At 49.5% G+C, this 18,825-nt stretch overlaps 1 protein-coding gene across 1 annotated transcript in view; it reads left to right on the top strand.

Annotated features, from left to right (window-relative positions):
- LOC120913098 (mucin-2-like) overlaps window positions 1-17,461 on the top strand; it is a 19,731-nt gene extending 2,270 nt beyond the window's left edge. Inside the window, exon 2 of the mRNA XM_040322799.1 lies at window positions 16,810-17,461. Within this exon, the coding sequence (XP_040178733.1) occupies window positions 16,810-17,270 (461 nt within the window). The 3' untranslated portion in view covers window positions 17,271-17,461. The remainder of the gene's footprint in view (window positions 1-16,809) is intronic.
- The last annotated feature ends 1,364 nt before the right edge of the window (window positions 17,462-18,825 follow it).

Genomic DNA, 18,825 nt, shown 5'->3' with positions numbered 1-18,825 from the left:
GACCTTGATATATGGAGGGTGGACTCTGATGGAGACCTTGATATATGGAGGTGGACTCTGATTGGGGACATTGATATATGGAGGTGGTCTCTGATTGGGGACCTTGATATATGGAGGTGGACTCTGATTGGGGACATTGATATATGGAGGTGGTCTCTGATTGGGGACCTTGATATATGGAGGTGGTCTCTGATTGGGGACCTTGATATATGGAGGTGGTCTCTGATTGGGCCCCTTGTTATATGGAGGTGGACTCTGATTGGAGACCTTGATATATGGAGGTGGACTCTGATTGGGGACCTTGATATATGGAGGTGGACTCTGATTGGAGACCTTTGATATATGGAGGCGGACTCTGATTGGGCCCCTTGTTATATGGAGGTGGACTCTGATTGGGGACCCTGATATATGGAGGTGGACTCTGATGGGGGTCTTGATAATATATGGAGGGGGACTCTGATTATGGACCTTGATATATGGAGGGTGGACTCTGATTGGGGACCTTGATATATGGAGGTGGACTCTGATTGGAGACCTTGATATATGGAGGTGGACTCTGATGGAGACCTTGATATATGGAGGTGGACTCTGATGGGGACCTTGATATATGGAGGTGGACTCTGATTGGGGACCTTGATATATGGAGGTGGACTCTGATTGGAGACCTTGATATATGGAGGTGGACTCTGATTGGAGACCTTGATATATGGAGGTGGTCTCCGATTGGGGACATTGATATATGGAGGTGGACTCTGATTGGGGACCCTGATATATGGAGGTGGACTCTGATTGGGGACCTTGATATATGGAGGGTGGACTCTGATTGGAGACCTTTGATATATGGAGGTGGACTCTGATTGGGCCCCTTATTATATGGAGGTGGACTCTGATTGGGGACCCTGATATATGGAGGTGGACTCTGATTGGGGACCTTGATATATGGAGGGTGGTCTCTGATTGGGGACCTTGATATATGGAGGTGGACTCTGATTGGAGACCTTTGATATATGGAGGTGGACTCTGATTGGGCCCCTTGTTATATGGAGGTGGACTCTGATTGGAGACCTTGATATATGGAGGTGGACTCTGATTGGGGACCTTGATATATGGAGGTGGACTCTGATTGGAGACCTTTGATATATGGAGGCGGACTCTGATTGGGCCCCTTGTTATATGGAGGTGGACTCTGATTGGAGACCTTGATATATGGAGGTGGACTCTGATTGGGGACCCTGATATATGGAGGTGGACTCTGATTGGGGACCTTTGATATATGGAGGTGGACTCTGATGGGGACCTTTGATATATGGAGGGTGGACTCTGATTGGAGACCTTGATATATGGAGGTGGTCTCCGATTGGGGACCTTGATATATGGAGGTGGACTCTGATTGGGGACCTTGATATATGGAGGTGGACTCTGATTGGAGACCTTTGATATATGGAGGCGGACTCTGATTGGGCCCCTTGTTATATGGAGGTGGACTCTGATTGGAGACCTTGATATATGGAGGTGGACTCTGATTGGGGACCCTGATATATGGAGGTGGACTCTGATTGGGGACCTTTGATATATGGAGGTGGACTCTGATGGGGACCTTTGATATATGGAGGGTGGACTCTGATTGGAGACCTTGATATATGGAGGTGGTCTCCGATTGGAGACCTTGATATATGGAGGTGGACTCTGATTGGGGACATTGATATATGGAGGTGGACTCTGATTGGGGACCTTTGATATATGGAGGTGGACTCTGATGGAGACCTTTGATATATGGAGGTGGACTCTGATGGAGACCTTTGATATATGGAGGTGGACTCTGATGGAGACCTTGATATATGGAGGTGGACTCTGATGGAGACCTTGATATATGGAGGTGGACTCTGATGGAGACCTTGATATATGGAGGGGGACTCTGATGGAGACCTTGATATATGGAGGTGGACTCTGATGGAGACCTTTGATATATGGAGGGTGGACTCTGATTGGGGACATTGATATATGGAGGTGGACTCTGATTATGGACCTTGATATATGGAGGGTGGACTCTGATGGAGACCTTGATATATGGAGGTGGACTCTGATTGGGCCCTTTGATATATGGAGGGTGGACTCTGATGGAGACCTTGATATATGGAGGTGGACTCTGATTGGGGACATTGATATATGGAGGTGGTCTCTGATTGGGGACCCTGATATATGGAGGTGGACTCTGATTGGGGACCTTTGATATATGGAGGGGGACTCTGATGGGGACCTTTGATATATGGAGGTGGACTCTGATTGGAGACCTTGATATATGGAGGTGGACTCTGATTGGGGACCTTGATATATGGAGGTGGACTCTGATTGGAGACCTTTGATATATGGAGGCGGACTCTGATTGGGCCCCTTGTTATATGGAGGTGGACTCTGATTGGGGACCCTGATATATGGAGGTGGACTCTGATTGGGGACCTTGATATATGGAGGTGGACTCTGATTGGGGACCTTGATATATGGAGGTGGACTCTGATTGGAGACCTTGATATATGGAGGTGGACTCTGATTGGGGACCTTGATATATGGAGGGTGGACTCTGATTGGAGACCTTGATATATGGAGGTGGTCTCCGATTGGGGACCTTGATATATGGAGGGTGGACTCTGATTGGAGACCTTGATATATGGAGGTGGACTCTGATTGGGGACATTGATATATGGAGGTGGACTCTGATTGGGGACCTTTGATATATGGAGGTGGACTCTGATGGGGACCTTTGATATATGGAGGTGGACTCTGATGGAGACCTTGATATATGGAGGGTGGACTCTGATGGAGACCTTGATATATGGAGGGTGGACTCTGATGGAGACCTTGATATATGGAGGGGGACTCTGATGGAGACCTTGATATATGGAGGTGGACTCTGATGGAGACCTTTGATATATGGAGGGTGGACTCTGATTGGGGACATTGATATATGGAGGTGGACTCTGATTATGGACCTTTGATATATGGAGGGGGACTCTGATGGGGACCTTTGATATATGGAGGTGGACTCTGATTGGAGACCTTGATATATGGAGGTGGACTCTGATTGGGGACCTTGATATATGGAGGTGGACTCTGATTGGGGACCTTTGATATATGGAGGGGGACTCTGATGGGGACCTTTGATATATGGAGGTGGACTCTGATTGGAGACCTTGATATATGGAGGTGGACTCTGATTGGGGACCTTGATATATGGAGGTGGACTCTGATTGGAGACCCTGATATATGGAGGTGGACTCTGATTATGGACCTTGATATATGGAGGGTGGACTCTGATGGAGACCTTGATATATGGAGGTGGACTCTGATTGGGCCCTTTGATATATGGAGGGTGGACTCTGATGGAGACCTTGATATATGGAGGTGGACTCTGATTGGGGACATTGATATATGGAGGTGGTCTCTGATTGGGGACCCTGATATATGGAGGTGGACTCTGATTGGGGACCTTTGATATATGGAGGGGGACTCTGATGGGGACCTTTGATATATGGAGGTGGACTCTGATTGGAGACCTTGATATATGGAGGTGGACTCTGATTGGGGACCTTGATATATGGAGGTGGACTCTGATTGGGGACCTTTGATATATGGAGGGGGACTCTGATGGGGACCTTTGATATATGGAGGTGGACTCTGATTGGAGACCTTGATATATGGAGGGTGGACTCTGATGGAGACCTTTGATATATGGAGGGTGGACTCTGATGGAGACCTTGATATATGGAGGGTGGACTCTGATGGAGACCTTTGATATATGGAGGTGGACTCTGATGGAGACCTTGATATATGGAGGGTGGACTCTGATGGAGACCTTGATATATGGAGGGGGACTCTGATGGAGACCTTGATATATGGAGGTGGACTCTGATGGAGACCTTTGATATATGGAGGTGGACTCTGATTATGGACCTTGATATATGGAGGGTGGACTCTGATTGGGGACCTTGATATATGGAGGTGGACTCTGATTATGGACCTTGATATATGGAGGGTGGACTCTGATGGAGACCTTTGATATATGGAGGTGGACTCTGATTATGGACCTTGATATATGGAGGGTGGACTCTGATTGGGGACCTTGATATATGGAGGTGGACTCTGATTATGGACCTTGATATATGGAGGGTGGACTCTGATGGAGACCTTGATATATGGAGGTGGACTCTGATTGGGGACATTGATATATGGAGGTGGTCTCTGATTGGGGACCTTGATATATGGAGGTGGACTCTGATTGGGGACATTGATATATGGAGGTGGTCTCTGATTGGGGACCTTGATATATGGAGGTGGTCTCTGATTGGGGACCTTGATATATGGAGGTGGTCTCTGATTGGGCCCCTTGTTATATGGAGGTGGACTCTGATTGGAGACCTTGATATATGGAGGTGGACTCTGATTGGGGACCTTGATATATGGAGGTGGACTCTGATTGGAGACCTTTGATATATGGAGGCGGACTCTGATTGGGCCCCTTGTTATATGGAGGTGGACTCTGATTGGGGACCCTGATATATGGAGGTGGACTCTGATGGGGGTCTTGATAATATATGGAGGGGGACTCTGATTATGGACCTTGATATATGGAGGGTGGACTCTGATTGGGGACCTTGATATATGGAGGTGGACTCTGATTGGAGACCTTGATATATGGAGGTGGACTCTGATGGAGACCTTGATATATGGAGGTGGACTCTGATGGGGACCTTGATATATGGAGGTGGACTCTGATTGGGGACCTTGATATATGGAGGTGGACTCTGATTGGAGACCTTGATATATGGAGGTGGACTCTGATTGGAGACCTTGATATATGGAGGTGGTCTCCGATTGGGGACATTGATATATGGAGGTGGACTCTGATTGGGGACCCTGATATATGGAGGTGGACTCTGATTGGGGACCTTGATATATGGAGGGTGGACTCTGATTGGAGACCTTTGATATATGGAGGTGGACTCTGATTGGGCCCCTTATTATATGGAGGTGGACTCTGATTGGGGACCCTGATATATGGAGGTGGACTCTGATTGGGGACCTTGATATATGGAGGGTGGTCTCTGATTGGGGACCTTGATATATGGAGGTGGACTCTGATTGGAGACCTTTGATATATGGAGGTGGACTCTGATTGGGCCCCTTGTTATATGGAGGTGGACTCTGATTGGAGACCTTGATATATGGAGGTGGACTCTGATTGGGGACCTTGATATATGGAGGTGGACTCTGATTGGAGACCTTTGATATATGGAGGCGGACTCTGATTGGGCCCCTTGTTATATGGAGGTGGACTCTGATTGGAGACCTTGATATATGGAGGTGGACTCTGATTGGGGACCCTGATATATGGAGGTGGACTCTGATTGGGGACCTTTGATATATGGAGGTGGACTCTGATGGGGACCTTTGATATATGGAGGGTGGACTCTGATTGGAGACCTTGATATATGGAGGTGGTCTCCGATTGGGGACCTTGATATATGGAGGTGGACTCTGATTGGGGACCTTGATATATGGAGGTGGACTCTGATTGGAGACCTTTGATATATGGAGGCGGACTCTGATTGGGCCCCTTGTTATATGGAGGTGGACTCTGATTGGAGACCTTGATATATGGAGGTGGACTCTGATTGGGGACCCTGATATATGGAGGTGGACTCTGATTGGGGACCTTTGATATATGGAGGTGGACTCTGATGGGGACCTTTGATATATGGAGGGTGGACTCTGATTGGAGACCTTGATATATGGAGGTGGTCTCCGATTGGAGACCTTGATATATGGAGGTGGACTCTGATTGGGGACATTGATATATGGAGGTGGACTCTGATTGGGGACCTTTGATATATGGAGGTGGACTCTGATGGAGACCTTTGATATATGGAGGTGGACTCTGATGGAGACCTTGATATATGGAGGGTGGACTCTGATGGAGACCTTGATATATGGAGGGGGACTCTGATGGAGACCTTGATATATGGAGGTGGACTCTGATGGAGACCTTTGATATATGGAGGGTGGACTCTGATTGGGGACATTGATATATGGAGGTGGACTCTGATTATGGACCTTGATATATGGAGGGTGGACTCTGATGGAGACCTTGATATATGGAGGTGGACTCTGATTGGGCCCTTTGATATATGGAGGGTGGACTCTGATGGAGACCTTGATATATGGAGGTGGACTCTGATTGGGGACATTGATATATGGAGGTGGTCTCTGATTGGGGACCCTGATATATGGAGGTGGACTCTGATTGGGGACCTTTGATATATGGAGGGGGACTCTGATGGGGACCTTTGATATATGGAGGTGGACTCTGATTGGAGACCTTGATATATGGAGGTGGACTCTGATTGGGGACCTTGATATATGGAGGTGGACTCTGATTGGAGACCTTTGATATATGGAGGCGGACTCTGATTGGGCCCCTTGTTATATGGAGGTGGACTCTGATTGGGGACCCTGATATATGGAGGTGGACTCTGATTGGGGACCTTGATATATGGAGGTGGACTCTGATTGGGGACCTTGATATATGGAGGTGGACTCTGATTGGAGACCTTGATATATGGAGGTGGACTCTGATTGGGGACCTTGATATATGGAGGGTGGACTCTGATTGGGGACCTTGATATATGGAGGGTGGACTCTGATTGGGGACATTGATATATGGAGGTGGACTCTGATTATGGACCTTTGATATATGGAGGGGGACTCTGATGGGGACCTTTGATATATGGAGGTGGACTCTGATTGGAGACCTTGATATATGGAGGTGGACTCTGATTGGGGACCTTGATATATGGAGGTGGACTCTGATTGGGGACCTTTGATATATGGAGGGGGACTCTGATGGGGACCTTTGATATATGGAGGTGGACTCTGATTGGAGACCTTGATATATGGAGGTGGACTCTGATTGGGGACCTTGATATATGGAGGTGGACTCTGATTGGAGACCCTGATATATGGAGGTGGACTCTGATTATGGACCTTGATATATGGAGGGTGGACTCTGATGGAGACCTTGATATATGGAGGTGGACTCTGATTGGGCCCTTTGATATATGGAGGGTGGACTCTGATGGAGACCTTGATATATGGAGGTGGACTCTGATTGGGGACATTGATATATGGAGGTGGTCTCTGATTGGGGACCCTGATATATGGAGGTGGACTCTGATTGGGGACCTTTGATATATGGAGGGGGACTCTGATGGGGACCTTTGATATATGGAGGTGGACTCTGATTGGAGACCTTGATATATGGAGGTGGACTCTGATTGGGGACCTTGATATATGGAGGTGGACTCTGATTGGGGACCTTTGATATATGGAGGGGGACTCTGATGGGGACCTTTGATATATGGAGGTGGACTCTGATTGGAGACCTTGATATATGGAGGTGGACTCTGATTGGGGACCTTGATATATGGAGGTGGACTCTGATTGGAGACCCTGATATATGGAGGTGGACTCTGATTGGGGACCTTGATATATGGAGGTGGACTCTGATTGGGGACCTTGATATATGGAGGTGGACTCTGATTGGAGACCTTGATATATGGAGGTGGACTCTGATTGGGGACCTTGATATATGGAGGGTGGACTCTGATTGGAGACCTTGATATATGGAGGTGGACTCTGATTGGGGACCTTTGATATATGGAGGTGGACTCTGATGGGGACCTTTGATATATGGAGGGTGGACTCTGATGGAGACCTTTGATATATGGAGGGTGGACTCTGATGGAGACCTTTGATATATGGAGGGTGGACTCTGATGGAGACCTTTGATATATGGAGGGTGGACTCTGATGGAGACCTTTGATATATGGAGGGGGACTCTGATTATGGACCTTGATATATGGAGGGTGGACTCTGATTGGGGACCTTGATATATGGAGGGTGGACTCTGATGGAGACCTTTGATATATGGAGGGTGGACTCTGATGGAGACCTTGATATATGGAGGGTGGACTCTGATGGAGACCTTGATATATGGAGGGTGGACTCTGATGGAGACCTTGATATATGGAGGGGGACTCTGATGGAGACCTTGATATATGGAGGGTGGACTCTGATGGAGACCTTTGATATATGGAGGGTGGACTCTGATTGTGGACCTTGATATATGGAGGGTGGACTCTGATGGAGACCTTTGATATATGGAGGTGGACTCTGATTATGGACCTTGATATATGGAGGTGGACTCTGATTATGGACCTTGATATATGGAGGGTGGACTCTGATGGAGACCTTTGATATATGGAGGTGGACTCTGATTATGGACCTTGATATATGGAGGGTGGACTCTGATGGAGACCTTGATATATGGAGGTGGACTCTGATTGGGGACCTTGATATATGGAGGTGGACTCTGTTGGGGACATTGATATATGGAGGTGGTCTCTGATTGGGGACCTTGATATATGGAGGTGGTCTCTGATTGGGCCCCTTGTTATATGGAGGTGGACTCTGATTGGAGACCTTGATATATGGAGGTGGACTCTGATTGGGGACCTTGATATATGGAGGTGGACTCTGATTGGAGACCTTTGATATATGGAGGCGGACTCTGATTGGGCCCCTTGTTATATGGAGGTGGACTCTGATGGGGGTCTTGATAATATATGGAGGGTGTGACGGTATCGGTATGATATCCCCGTCAACGTTCCCTTCTTCCCATAACGAAAATCACCCCAATATTCCACGAGGAGGGATATCCCTGGAATCGCCCAGAAAGCCACACATGAGACCAGCTTACTGCTTGAACAACACAGACTTTAATGTTATATCACACAGCTTATATGTCATTTCCAAAACTGTTACAATGACAAATCTCCGCCCCCCTCACACTGGGGCTTCCATACAGATTATAGGTAGACACGACGGGGCCGATGCTGAAACACATTTTCTTTAGACAATGACATCAATGACGCTGAGCACTAGCTGTACTGAATACATCAACCAGACCGCTCGACCCCGCATATAGAGAGATAATTACCACAATGAAGCAATCAGAATAATTAACACAAGCCACTTAAACCCAGCTCTCCTTCACACAACACAATAGATCAATTAACCTTTAGAAATAGTGAGGGGACATTAGCACATCAATAACCTGGCTAGCAGGGAGCAGTAAACTGAGACATATAGGCAAATGTATCACAATGGCCCCCCTTTTGCTCCCTGCTCCGGCAAACCCGGTTGGACCTTCCCTGGTCCAGTAGGGTTGACGGGTTCAGAGCTATTAGTCAGAGGTTAACTCCGTTTGGCATGACTGACCTCCCTTGGCAACTGCTTCAGACTCAGGTATGTCACCGGGTCGTCAGATCACACGCCGGTCAGTCCCCAAGTCTTTGTGCGATCTGCAAAGTCACCAGAAGTCAGTGTGAAGACAGCGAATGGGTCTGTGCGCCGCCGTCTAGGTGTCCCGCTATGGGAGGGGGCAGGTTATGGCTCTGAAGTGACAATCCCAGGAGATTCATAAAAAGAAAAAGTTATATTTGTTGAAATGCTGTAGCACTGGTGCTCAGAGTCCGGGGGGGGGGGGGAGGGGAATCAGAGCCCCATAAGGTCAGCCACCCCCTGCTCCCTCCGCAGCCGCCGGTTCTCCTCTTGGAGCTTCTCCAGCTCCATCTCCAGTTCATGCTGCTGTGACCTCAGGTGGTTGTTCTCCTCCTCCCTGCGGCTTATGCACTCCTCCAGCTCTATGTACTCACGGATCAGCTCCTGCTTGCTCATGTCCTGCAGGCTCTCCACGTGGTCCTTCATCATCAGGAACTGGGTGGTGGTGTAAGGGGCCACCGGTGGGCCCTTGGCGAACATCTCGGCACGCATCTGGGACGCCCGCTGCGACTCCCTCTCCTCCAGTCGCTTCTTCTCCTCCCAGGTCAGCTTGTTATACGGCTTCCAGGACCTCTTCTTCTTGAAGGGTGGCCGGCGGTGCCTCTTTCTGCCCAGCTCCCTCCAGGGCCCCTCCGGCTCAGGGCTGTCGCCCATGACCAGCTGACAATGGTGTTCCCTGTTGTCCGTAATAACAGATTGTACCATGAGGGCTTCGTAAGGGGTGCCCAATGGTTCTTCCTGACCCAGCTCCTTTGGATCCCAAGCCGAGTCTACACAATGGGCTGCTGCTGGTGGGCGGTACCCAGGTTGAGACCAATTTGACCTGGTGTTGTCATTCATGGGGCAATTCTGCTTGAAGTGACCCAGCTGTTTGCACCGGAAGCAGCGTTGTTCGTTGCCCTCCTGGCGATGATAGCGAGGGCTAGATGTCATCGGTCTGTTAGGCGGTTGGTATCTAGCGGTTGGTGGGTGTGAGGGCACCGTTTGTGGTGGAGGTTGTTCCTGTGGTGTGACCTGGTTCGTCTTGCGAGTATCTGCATATTCATCCGCCAACTTCGCGGCCTCTGGTAGAGTCATGGGCCTGCGATCTCTCACCCAATCCTTGACGTCCGTCTGGATGTGATTGTAAAATTGCTCCAGGAGCATTAGTTGCAAAATGTCCTCTGCGGTGGTGGCCTGGCTGCTGTTAGCCCAGTTAGAGGCCGACCGGGACAATTGGCATGCCCATTCCGCATAAGAGTCTTTCGTGGTTTTGCGTGAGTCCCTGAACTTCTGTCGGTGGGACTCTGGGGTTACTGCATAACGAGCCAGGAGCACTTCTTTAACCCGGGCGTAGCTATGGATATCCTGATCTGGCACGGTCCGGAAAGCATCAGAAGCTTTGCCTGACAGTTTGCCTGACAATATTGAAACCCACTCTCTTCTAGCTATTCGGTGCAGGTTACATTGTCGCTCAAAATCCGCCAGGAAGTTATCAATCTCACAGTCCTTTTCATCAAAAGCTTTAAAAGCGCTAAACGGAATCTTCCTTGCGTCTGCTGTGCTGTACTCACTGTTCGTAGAAGGTGCGGCTGCTTGTTGGACTGCTGCCAGTTTTAACTGTAGCTCTGCGTCTCTTATTTGTTTATCCTTCTGTAGTTCTGCGTCCCTTATTTCTTTAGCCTCCTGTAGCTCCGCGTCTCTTATTTCTTTAGCCTTCTGTAGCTCTGCGTTTACTAACAGGTCCATCACTTTCAGTACCACATCTGGCGTTGGGTTCGGGCCGAACCACGCTAGCATCTCTCTCATTAGCTTGTTGGCTGGCGATTCCTCCTCCTGAATCACTGGTGTCTCCATCTCTTGTACTGCTGGCGTTGCTGCAATCCCGTCCTCCTGGTCTAGCTCCATTGATTCTGCTATGATGACCCGCTTGGTTTTGTTGCTAGCAATCCTTCCACGAACTTCCAGTAGTTCTTCCAGTGTCTGCTTGGAATCCGGGTGTGAAGGGGAATAGAAGGGAAAAATCCCACTGCTACCAACCAATTGTGACGGTATCGGTATGATATCCCCGTCAACGTTCCCTTCTTCCCATAACGAAAATCACCCCAATATTCCACGAGGAGGGATATCCCTGGAATCGCCCAGAAAGCCACACATGAGACCAGCTTACTGCTGGAACAACACAGACTTTAATGTTATAACACACACAGCTTATATGTCATTTCCAAAACTGTTACAATGACAAATCTCCGCCCCCCTCACACTGGGGCTTCCATACAGATTATAGGTAGACACGACGGGGCCGATGCTGAAACACATTTTCTTTAGACAATGACATCAATGACGCTGAGCACTAGCTGTACTGAATACATCAACCAGACCGCTCGACCCCGCATATAGAGACATAATTACCACAATGAAGCAATCAGAATAATTAACACAAGCCACTTAAACCCAGCTCTCCTTCACACAACACAATAGATCAATTAACCTTTAGAAATAGTGAGGGGACATTAGCACATCAATAACCTGGCTAGCAGGGAGCAGTAAACTGAGACATATAGGCAAATGTATCACAGAGGGGGACTCTGATTATGGACCTTGATATATGGAGGGTGGACTCTGATTGGGGACCTTGATATATGGAGGTGGACTCTGATTGGGGACCTTGATATATGGAGGTGGACTCTGATTGGAGACCTTGATATATGGAGGTGGACTCTGATTGGGGACCTTGATATATGGAGGGTGGACTCTGATTGGAGACCTTGATATATGGAGGTGGTCTCTGATTGGGGACATTGATATATGGAGGTGGACTCTGATTGGGGACCCTGATATATGGAGGTGGACTCTGATTGGGGACCTTGATATATGGAGGGTGGACTCTGATTGGGGACCTTGATATATGGAGGTGGACTCTGATTGGAGACCTTTGATTTATGGAGGTGGACTCTGATTGGGCCCCTTGTTATATGGAGGTGGACTCTGATTGGGGACCCTGATATATGGAGGTGGACTCTGATTGGGGACCTTGATATATGGAGGGTGGTCTCTGATTGGGGACCTTGATATATGGAGGGTGGTCTCTGATTGGGGACCTTTGATATATGGAGGTGGACTCTGATTGGGCCCCTTGTTATATGGAGGTGGACTCTGATTGGAGACCTTGATATATGGAGGTGGACTCTGATTGGGGACCTTGATATATGGAGGTGGACTCTGATTGGGGACCCTGATATATGGAGGTGGACTCTGATTGGGGACCTTGATATATGGAGGTGGACTCTGATTGGGGACCTTGATATATGGAGGTGGACTCTGATTGGAGACCTTTGATATATGGAGGCGGACTCTGATTGGGCCCCTTGTTATATGGAGGTGGACTCTGATTGGGGACCCTGATATATGGAGGTGGACTCTGATTGGGGACCTTGATATATGGAGGTGGACTCTGATTGGAGACCTTGATATATGGAGGGTGGACTCTGATTGGGGACCCTGATATATGGAGGTGGACTCTGATTGGGGACCCTGATATATGGAGGTGGACTCTGATTGGGGACCTTTGATATATGGAGGTGGACTCTGATGGGGGACCTTTGATATATGGAGGTGGACTCTGATTGGGGACCCTGATATATGGAGGTGGACTCTGATGGGGGTCTTGATAATATATGGAGGGGGACTCTGATTATGGACCTTGATGTATGGAGGTGGACTCTGATGGGGACCTTTGATATATGGAGGTGGACTCTGATTGGGGACCTTGATATATGGAGGTGGACTCTGATTGGGGACCTTGATATATGGAGGGGGACACCACCAGTCGGGTCCTCAATTCCTCCACATGTAGAAATGGTTTTATTATAGCGGATTTATATTTGTGGAATAGAAGGTGTGACCTCCGGACTCTCCAATATAGAGGATGTATCATTTGTATAGATAAAACTAAATATTATTATTTCTATCATTTGTTTATAAACACCGAGCAAAACCATCCCCTCCAATCGTGGTTTACATCCACAGCCACTTACTGACTCGGCTTTTTTTCTGGCACTGTTTGTTTAAATCCCAGTATTTTTTTAACAGAGACCCTACAGAATAAAATGGCGCTCCTCCTCGGGTTTCAGTAGTTATACCGGGATGATGCCCACAGCTATGGTAATCATCCTGGTATCATTTTTTTTTTTTCAGCCGGTGATTCTCTTGCAGAAGTGATCTGAGGAGCTAATTGGCCACTTGATCTCTTCTGCGGGTGGCAGAAGGGGGTCCCACTGCAGAGAGCAATGTGGCCGGTGGCAATGGATACTCTGTACAGAGAGAGCAACTGATCTCCCCCCTCCTTTTTTTTTTTTTCTCCTCCCCCCCCCCTCTTTTTTTTGTTCTCTCTCTCTCTCTCTCTCTCTCTCTCTCTCTCTCTCTCTCTCTCTCTCTCTCTCTCTCTCTCTCTCTCTCTCTCTCTCTCTCTCTCTCTCTCTCTCTCTCTCTATAACTCAGCACACAGCCATTAATGTCTAAACCGCTGGCAACAAAATTGAGTACACCCCTTAAATGAAAATGTCCAAATTGGGCCCAAAGAGTCAATATTTTGTGTTGCCGCCATTATTTTCTCAGCACTGCCTTAACCCTTTTGGGCATGGAGGTCACCAGAGCTTCACAGGTTGCCACTGGAGTCCTCTTCCCCTCCTCCATGATGACATCACAGCGCTGGTGGATGTTGGAGACCTTGCGCTCCTCCACCTTCGGTTTGAGGATGTCCCACAGATGCTCAATAGGGTTTAGGTCTGGAGACACGCTTGGCCAGTCCATCACCTTTACCCTCAGCTTCTTTAGAAAGGCAGTGGTGGTCTTGGAGGTGTGTTTGGGGTCGTTATCATGTTGGAATACTACCCTGCGGTCCAGTCTGTGAAGGGAGGGGATCATACTCTGCTTCAGTATGTCACAGTACATGTTGGCATTCATGGTTCCCTCAATGATCTGTAGCTCCCCAGTGCCGGCAGCACTTATGAACCCCCAGACCATGACACTCCCACCACCATGCCTGACTGTAGGCAAGACACACTTGTCTTTGTCCTTCTCACCTGGTTTCCGCCACACACGCCTGACACCATCTGACACCAAATACGTTTATCTTGGTCTCATCAGACCACAGGACAGGTTCCAGTAATCCATGTCCTTAGTCTGCTTGTCTTCAGCAAACTGTTTGCGGACTTTCTTGTGCATCATCTTTAGAAGAGGCTTCCTTCTGGGACGACAGCCATACAGACCAATTTGATGCAGTGTGCGGCGTATGGTCTGAGCACTTCCCTGGCTGACCCCCCACCCCTTCAACCTCTGCAGCAATGCTGGCAGCACTCATATGTCTGTTTCCCAAAGACAACCTCACCTTCTGATCCTGCCAGTAACACACTTCCTGTCTTAGGGTGACCACGCTCACTCCCTGCACTGTATCTATGGAGGAGCAACAGCGGTGTCACCCTAGGCTGCTCTCCTCATTTGGACTACAAACATCTTTTCCTTCATTTGTTCCATAGGAGGGAGGGGTTCTGTAGTCCAGACACATTTGCAAACCATGGAACTGGTAAGCGTGCAGCACAGGAAGTCATCTGTTCACAAGAATACAGGCAGGATAACATTTCTTTTAGTATTGTACATTTCAGGGACAGGTATTGTCCTATCAGTGCATTCCATAGATTTGTCATCACCGTCACACCCATTACATTCCACGTGCTGACTGTTCAGTCTATTTCTAGGTGTACACCTCATCCGTCCTCTGTGTGTGTCATCTCTGTGATATTCCACTCCACACCTGCGAGACATCCACCAATGGATGCAAACCCCTTTAATGTTCTATAAATCATCAATATGCCACAAATCTTCTATTATAAGGGACACATGGGCTGTCCCTCTCTGTCCCCCTCCCTCTCTGTCCCCCTCCCTCTCTGTCCCCCTCCCTCTCTGTCCCCCTCCCTCTCTGTCCCCCTCCCTCTCTGTCCCCCTCCCTCTCTGTCCCCCTCCCTCTCTGTCCCCCTCCCTCTCTGTCCCCCTCCCTCTCTGTCCCCCTCCCTCTCTGTCCCCCTCCCTCTCTGTCCCCCTCCCTCTCTGTCCCCCTCCCTCTCTGTCCCTCTCTGTCCCCCTCCCTCTCCCTCTCTGTCCCTCTCCCCCTCCCTCTCTGTCCCTCTCCCCCTCCCTCTCTGTCCCTCTCCCCCTCCCTCTCTGTCCCTCTCTCTCCCTCCCTCTCTGTCCCTCTCTCTCCCTCCCTCTCTGTCCCTCTCTCTCCCTCCCTCTCTGTCCCTCTCTCTCCCTCCCTCTCTGTCCCTCTCTCTCCCTCCCTCTCTGTCCCTCTCTCTCTGTCCCTCTCTGTCCCTCCCTCTCTGTCCCTCTCTGTCCCTCCCTCTCTGTCCCTCTCTCTCCCTCTCTCTCCCTCCCTCTCTGTCACTCTCTCTCCCTCCCTCTCTGTCCCTCTCTCTCCCTCCCTCTCTGTCCCTCCCTCTCTGTCCCTCTCTCTCCCTCTCTCTCCCTCCCTCTCTGTCCCTCTCTCTCCCTCCCTCTCTGTCCCTCTCTCTCCCTCCCTCTCTGTCCCTCTCTCTCCCTCCCTCTCTGTCCCTCTCTCTCCCTCCCTCTCTGTCCCTCTCTCTCCCTCCCTCTCTGTCCCTCTCTCTCCCTCCCTCTCTGTCCCTCTCTCTCCCTCCCTCTGTCCCTCCCTCTCCGTCCCTCTCTGTCCCTCCCTCTCTCTCCGTCCCTCTCTGTCCCTCCCTCTCTGTCCCTCTCTCTCCCTCCCTCTCTGTCCCTCTCTCTCCCTCCCTCTCTGTCCCTCTCTCTCCCTCCCTCTCTGTCCCTCTCTCTCGCTCCCTCCCTCTCTGTCCCTCTCTCTCTCTCCCTCCCTCTCTGTCCCTCTCTCTCTCTCCCTCCCTCTCTGTCCCTCTCTCTCTCTCTCCCTCCCTCTCTGTCCCTCTCTCTCTCTCTCTCTCCCTCCCTCTCTGTCCCTCTCTCTCTGTCCCTCTCTCCCTCTCTCTCTCTCCCTCCCTCTCTGTCCCTCTCTCTCTCTCCCTCCCTCTCTGTCCCTCTCTCTCTCTCCCTCCCTCTCTGTCCCTCTCTCTCTCTCCCTCCCTCTCTGTCCCTCTCTCTCTCTCCCTCTTTCTCTGTCTGTCTGTCTCCCTCTCCCGTCCCCCTCCCAATCTCTCCTCAGTATGGGACAGTATGTAATAGCTGGGGACTAGGCGTGAGTGTTGTCACATAACAGAGCGGGTGAGGTCACTGCTTTTGTTTTGCGCCCATCCTAGCGATTCTGGTGTCGCTGTGACCTGAATGGGCTGGTGACGGCGTCTCTTTAGATCCTGAATAGAAAGTATAACAGTAGTCACATTGTGTACACCACTTGCTACAACTCTATTATGTTTCTTACTTTACTTCTCTTCTTTTTGTCTATAGTTCCAGAAAGCTCTGCGACCCCCAAGGAGAAATACATCACAAGCGCAACTGCTGCCGTCACAACGGCCACAACGGCGGAGATTCTTTTATCCAGCAAAAGTCAGTCTACAACATTACAGACTATTGAGGTGACCACGTCCCCCGGTAATAACGGTACCTCCGCCATGGCGGACATGTCCTGGACTCAGTTCAACATCATCATCCTGGCGGTGATTTTAATCGTGGTGGTCCTGCTCATGGGATTCGTAGGCGGCGTGTACGTCTATAGGGAGTATCGGAACCGCAAGCTCAACGCTCCCTTTTGGACCATCGAGCTGAAGGAGGACAACATCAGTTTCAGCAGTTACCATGACAGCATTCCCAACGCCGACGTCTCCGGCCTCCTGGAGGACAACGCCAGCGAGATCACCCCCAACGGCCAACTCTCGCTGACCGCCCCCATCCACAGCTATAAACCCTGAAAATCAACCGCCATGTTCCTCTTCTCCGCTCCCTAGGACTTTTTAATGTTGTAATTAATAATTTAATGAAGTGTATATATTGGGCGAAAAACTGAATGTGAAGTTCAGAACTGAAAATGGCATTATTTGTTTTTGTTGTTTTTAACAAAAAGTGTGGCTTTTATTTTCACTTAAAGTCAGACTGAACTTAATCCATTTTGTTTCTCTATCTTTTATACTTTTTTTATTTATTTAATGGGGGATTTATCAAGTTTTGTTGTCGGTTTTTACAACCCAACATGGTCCTCTGCTGCTAAGACCTAAGACCCCTTTCACACTGGGGCGGGAGGTGCGGTGGCGGTAAAGCGGCGCATACCGGCCGCTAGTGGACGGTTTTACCCCCCCCCTCCCCCGCTAGTGTCGGAAAAAGGGTTAATACCGCCGGTAATGTGCATCTGCAGACTGGTGCGGTGGCGGTAAAGCGGCGCTTTACTGTCAGAATTGCGGCGGTATCCGGCTGCCAGCGGACGGTTTTACCCGCCCGTGTCCGAAAAAGGGTTAATACCGCCGGTAATGCGCCTCAGCAGACTGGGGCGGGAGGTGCGGTGGCGGTAAAGCGGCGCTTTACTGTCAGAATTGCGGCGGTATCCGGCCGCTAGTGGACGGTTTTACCCCCCCTCCCCCGCTAGTGTCGGAAAAAGGGTTAATACCGCCGGTAATGTGCCTCTGCAGACTGGTGCGGTGGCGGTAAAGCGGCGCTTTACTGTCAGAATTGTGGCGGTATCCGGCTGCTAGCGGACGGTTTTACCCGCCCGCTAGTGTCCGAAAAAGGGTTAATACCGCCGGTAATGCGCCTCTGCAGACTGGGGCGGAAGGTGCGGTGGCGGTAAAGCGGCACTTTACTGTCAGAATTGCGGCGGTATTCAGCCGCTAGCGGACGGTTTTAACCCCCCGCTAGTATCCGAAAAAGGGTTAATACCTCCGGTAATGCGCCTCTGCAGAGGCGCATTAACTACGGTTTCCCATCGCTTTCAATAGGAATGAGCGCTAAACACACCGCTCCGAAGATGCGGCTAGCAGGACTTTTGGGAAGCGGTCCTGCTAGCGCACCGCTCCAGTGTGAAAGTCCTCGGGGCTTTCACACTGGAGAAACAGCAGCCGCTGTTTCAGGTCGGTTTGCAGGCGCGGTGTTTAGCGCAATAGCGCCTGCAAACCGCCCCAGTGTGAAAGGGGTCTAAATCAACCTCTCACTGCTGGCTATTTAAGGTATTCTAAAGCTGTATTAACCACTTCAGCCCTGGAGGGTTTTGCTGCCCAATGACCAGGCCACTTTTTGCAGATTTGTGTGGTCGTGCGACGTGGCTCACAAACAAAATTGACGTCCTTTTTTTTCTTTCTTTTTTTTCACAAATAGAGCTTTCTTTTGGTGGTATTTGATCACCTCTGCGGTTTTTATTTTTTGCGCTATAAACAAAAATAGAGAGACAATTGTGAAAAAAATGCAATATTTTTTACTTTTTGCTATAATAAATATCCCCCAAAAAATATATCCCTCCGTTTAGGCCGATACGTATTC

Source organism: Rana temporaria, chromosome 9 (assembly GCF_905171775.1).
Source record: "Rana temporaria chromosome 9, aRanTem1.1, whole genome shotgun sequence".
Taxonomy (NCBI): domain Eukaryota; kingdom Metazoa; phylum Chordata; class Amphibia; order Anura; family Ranidae; genus Rana; species Rana temporaria.
The sequence above is the reverse complement of the archived record's forward strand: the minus strand, read 5'-3'. Positions and strand labels throughout refer to the sequence as shown.